General features: G+C 33.0%; 1 protein-coding gene across 2 annotated transcripts; it reads right to left on the bottom strand.

Annotated features, from left to right (window-relative positions):
• Window positions 1–207: 207 nt before the first annotated feature.
• Window positions 208–4,878, bottom strand: LOC109806723 (annexin-like protein RJ4). Of its 2 annotated transcripts, none has more exons than XM_020369216.3 (6): window positions 4,733–4,878; window positions 2,537–2,682; window positions 2,216–2,434; window positions 1,394–1,606; window positions 1,222–1,311; window positions 208–678 (listed from the first exon to the last, which is right to left on the bottom strand). In XM_020369216.3, exons 1-6 carry the CDS (start codon window positions 4,803–4,805, stop codon window positions 475–477), a joined length of 945 nt encoding a protein of 314 aa, XP_020224805.1. In that variant the 5' UTR covers window positions 4,806–4,878; the 3' UTR covers window positions 208–474. The 2 variants fall into 2 exon arrangements, with proteins under 2 accessions (XP_020224805.1, XP_020224804.1); XM_020369215.3 differs by lacking the exon at window positions 4,733–4,878 and adding an exon at window positions 2,914–3,044.
• Window positions 4,879–5,211: the final 333 nt, after the last annotated feature.

Raw genomic sequence — 5,211 nt, 5'->3', positions numbered from 1 at the left:
TTTTTTTGTGAGTGAAAGTGATTAACAGTTAAAAACTTGATATCCGTCCAATTTCATTTAATATGTTTCAAAAACTTATAATCAATATCTGTTTTAAGAGAAGGGTACTTTAAAATTTGTTAAAAGATTTAAAAAAAAAAAAGAATAAATTCTTTTAACCTTTGCTAATCAGAATCAGAATTTATAATGAAGGACTCAATTACTCAATTCATATAAGTTTGGTATTAACCTTTCATTAAAAGCAAACCAAACATGACCCAAAAAGAAACAGATGCCCTCATATATATAAGAGCAAATTCCAAATACCAACATAACCCTAATGAAACATGACACATGCCCTCAAATAAGACACAAGTTCCAAGTTGTCTCAAGCTAGAGACAGGACCCTTAAAAACATATTCGATCTTATTGGAAATTGAAAACGAAAATCACAACCAGAAACCCATCACTAGGTATGCCCTTAGAGCATGTTCTTTAGTCATGTTTCCCCAACAAAGCGAGGATGAACTTCTTGTAGTCCCCTGAGGTCTCTTTGGACACTTCATCCTCAAGGTGAACACTGTTTCTCTTGTAGTATAGCTCTTTGATGTCCTTCAGATCCTTCTCAGCCCTTGTAACAATCACACGGCTCACACCTTCCTCATCAGTTCCAAATTTCTTCATTGCATTGCGCAAAACCTATACATATTGTGTTTCATCCAAAACCATATAAAAATACCATCTGGTTGTTAATCATACACTCAAATTTCAATATAAAAATAAGGTGGATTTAATTTTGAATTATTTTTTTTAATAATGGTATTTATACAAAATATTTACTACTAAAACAGTGATCAATGTTGTTTTGCTGAGAATGTACATACACATAAATTAAAGTGGATACTTCTTTACAATATAATTTATTCTATAAATTATTTTAGACAAGTGAAAGTTTAGGATGACTGAATTAAATTTATGAGAGGAACGAGTTCCAAAAGAAATCAAAATGTTCATAAAGTGATGTTATGAATCAGAGAAAAAAAGCTGGAATACGTGATGCATTATTCAGGTAAAGTTTAGGCTGACTGAATTGCATTCAGATACTGTCGGTCACGTGTATGAATATAAATATAAAATAAATAAATAAATAAAAGGTCTATTTTCTTGCATGCAAATAACAATTCTTTAGTCTTTTTTAAATGATGTTTCACACTTGCATAAAGAAAGTCATGAGAACCTGACCTTCTCATAGTACTTCTTATGGTCATTGATGCAGCGAATAGCAGTGTGCAACACTTTGAGGAGGTCATCAGATGCATGATCCAACAATTTCTGCAGAGAATTTTTTTAATAAAAAATATTTTTAATTATATTGGGTCAAACATATAAGAGGATAAAACTCTTCCTTTCGTACCTTACTGATGGAAATTCCATGCTCATCTCTGTAGCGGTTGAAAGTGGCCACAAGTTGAGTCTTGCTTCTTGTAGTAAGGATCCTGATGGCTTCTTCATAGTTTCCTTTCTTCTCCTTGACAGTTTCATGAAGAATATTAGCTTCAGTTTGTGCCAATTTCACATTGATCTCATCACCCTCGTACCTATATGAGCTCACCAATCCAACCAAAAGCTGCTCAAAATCAAACACAAACTCATACCATTAGCACTCCTCAAAATTCTCATCAATAAACTTCATTCACTAATATTAAAATAACTCAAAATATTTAATGCAGATTTTCAAATCATCCTTAACTTTTGATTGGGTATATTTATAGGCATTGTACTAATGCAAAGCTTGCTAGACAAAAGTAAATTTTCTTTTACTGGGAAGTATCTGCCAGTTTTGTTGATACTATTAGGAACTTGACTGATCAGATTTAAAAATGAGGTCTCCTCTCATCGACAAGATTTGAAGTCAACATGTTACTTAAGAGGAAAAAATTCAGTTTGAATTGAACTAACAATATGTTAATACTTAAACAATTCTTTACGTACTAATGTGTTATTCTCATATCAAAATTAGAGTTTTACTTCAGTGTAATAATTTAATGCAAAAGTCTGTTACTAACTAAGTTATCAAATTTAGAGTTTCATCTCAACTTTCTGAGATGATCTCTAATGCAAAAGAGAGACATATTATTGAGTTGAAATTCTAATATTTTATTATAGAACCATACTGAAAGAGCTACACAAGTGTATCTAGGTATGGTCCAAAGTTGTTTGTATTAGTAAGACTTGCCTGGCGAAGATGGCCAGTGGTGTGAGCTGCGACATCTTCTTCCAAGGAACGCTTGTAGCGGTTGTGATATGCACGCCTCAGTGCCAAGAGCTCTTCAGCTGATAGCACACAAGCAATCTCTGCAATCACAGGGTACTCTTTGCTCCCATTCTTGATTGCTACATTCACAATAACAGCATCACGATCTGCAGGCCCCAACATCCACCGATACACAGCTCTCTGATTCATTTTTGCACACCCCCATCATTACAGTCATCATCAGAATGCACAAAAACACTATGAAAGCCAAAATCATCTAAAAAATGTTCTTATATATGGTACCTCAAAGTCCCCAGAAATCTCAGACTCAAGGCGTTTGATGAGATCCTCTTGGTAAATCTCCTCATAAGCTTTTCTGATTTCCTGCCTCTGATGAACATTTCTGTGACCCAGTATTGCTATAATGGCCTTCCCATCAGACCCCCATCCTAGAGAGTTCAAAACCATTAAATTTAGGGTCACATTTTATTTTTTTCATGGTACCATGTCATCATCATGTTCATCAATTATCAACAAACACAATTCAAGTATACATAAAACTATTAGATTACAGCTTATACAGAACAAGTTTCTTATAAGTCACGATAAATTTTTGTTAATGCATTTTCAAGGTTGAAGGATATTTTTTTTAAGATATAGTTAGTGAAATAATGTAAAACCTTTGAAAGCATTTCGGAGGGCTTCGGCGTCCTCAACTCGGGAATGGTGGCTAGGAGCAATAAGGGTAGCCATAGTTGGATATATTTTCTATATTATGGTGCTTAATTGGTTATAAAGTTTAGCTTGACACTTCTATATATAATCGAATTAAATAATAAAATATAGAACTATGCTTTTAGTGCGTCCACGTATGATTCAGAGAGAAGCCAAGCAGAAGGATTTTGTTGGCATTGTATATTCGGACCTTTTATCAGTAGAAAAATGAAGAATCTGTAGGTACACGCATTCCCTTAATTGGTATCTATAAGTAAGTACTAAGTTGTTTTTTCCCAATAATTGAACGAGTGATCGATATCAACGTCTTGGAAATGTAATATAACTTGTTTAAAAGGAATATATTCCAACCAAATTTACAAATGCGATCTGACGAAACATATTTTTTATATTTAAGCATTAAAAAAAGAAAAAGAATTTGACTCTTTTAAAATCTAAAAATTTTACTTGAAAAAATAAAATACAATAATAAACGTGGACAAAAAAGTTAACAATAAATATTATAATTAATTTTAAATTTTATTTATATATATATATATATATATATATTAAATTTTACTAAAAAAAATTATCATAAGTTTTAAAAAAATAATTATAAATATACTTTATTTTATAAAGTATACTCTACTGTTTTAAGGAAATTAAATCCAAAATATAATATTAGTTTATTGAACCGTAAATAAAATACTCTGAAAGAAAAAGAAAGCGTAACATTCCATGCTGTCGCACGTATTACCCGTGACCAGCAAGGCAGTAACTCAGCTTTATCTTTTCAGACGTCTCGTTTGGTTCAGAGATGGCTAGAGCGCTGTCAGAATGGGCTCAGCCCGGCGACGGGTTCGAGCCGGGTTGGGCTAAAAAAAATTTACAAATTTTAATGTGGGCCAATTTTAAACCTGACCCACTAACAACCCGGCTCACCCGGGTTCAACCCGTGGTGAGCCGAACCCGGGTGAGCCGGGCTGACCCACCAGCCCATAAAAAAAAAAAAAAAAAACTTCTACTATTGGGTTGGGCCAAATAAAACTTCATAGACCATCGTAGGTTCTCAATTTTATGTATTTTTTCTTCAAATTATGTAATTAGTGTAGGAATTTATTTACTTTTCTCTAGAAAAGCTTATGTGCATACTATTTTTGCAGGATTAGGCATTAAATTTAATTACATTTTTTTAAATTAGGTGATTTTTTCAAATTAGGTGAGCCAACCCGTTTAGCTCTCCAACCCGTGGTGGGCCGGGCCGGGCTCAATTTTTTCCAGCTCACCAATAAACGAGCCGGGTTGGGTTGGCCCACCAAAGGCTCAACCTGTGGTGGGCCGGGCCGGGTTACCCGTTTTGACAGCTCTAGAGATGGCCAAAAAAATTATAATTTTTATTTAAAATTAAATTTAGAAATAAAAATATATATTTCTCTTCCAACCAAAATAAAAATAAAAATGATTATCTGTGGTTTTTCTTTCGTTACTATTTCTCACACTTATGTACTTAAAATTTTGATCAATAAAAAATATATTAATTAGAATGGTCCTTCACCCAATAATTTGGTAAATCAAGAATGTCAGCACAATAAAATAAATATAAATATAAAAAATCCCACGAAAATCATTTGACTGATGACATTCATAGGATGTAGCAGACAAAGGTAAGTTTATAATCACATTTTAAGAATCAGTTAATTATGAGTAGTACGTAATTTACAATATAGTTTAGAAGCATCAAATATAAAGCAAATAAATTAAAGTTAGAATAAATTTGTGCAAAACCTTTGAAAGCCTGTCGGAGAGCCTCAGCATCTTGAGAAGGAGAACTTTGGTTATTAACAACTAGGGTGGCCATTGTTGAAGTGCTGTTTAGTTAAGTTTTTCCTTTCTCTCTCAGCTATATAAGTGCTATAGATGTGATATTAAACACTTATTTTCATCCCAATTTATAGTGCTAATGGTTCCATTGGAGTTAACGCCTTCACAGGATTATCGTGTTATTAGAACAATGCTTTTTCATGTTTTAATTCTAACTAGGCACTCTATTCAATAAGCATCTTTTGGCATGTTAAGAAACCGTGTGAAGAAAAAAACAAAAATGAAAGGAAAATAACTCTTACAATGAAAGGTTTTGTAGAGAAACGGAAAGAGAGCTGGCTTCAATTGTTGAGAGGGAAAATGGTGTGAAAAGTCATTTGTGGTGAGGTGTTCTTTTGTCCCATTCTGTTTGCATGAAGAACAAATGGCAAGATATGATGTAG

The sequence above is a fragment of the Cajanus cajan genome, chromosome 10 (genome assembly GCF_000230855.2).
Source record: "Cajanus cajan strain Asha chromosome 10, NIPB_CcT2T_4, whole genome shotgun sequence".
Classification (NCBI taxonomy): Eukaryota; Viridiplantae; Streptophyta; class Magnoliopsida; order Fabales; family Fabaceae; genus Cajanus; species Cajanus cajan.
The sequence above is the reverse complement of the archived record's forward strand: the minus strand, read 5'-3'. Positions and strand labels throughout refer to the sequence as shown.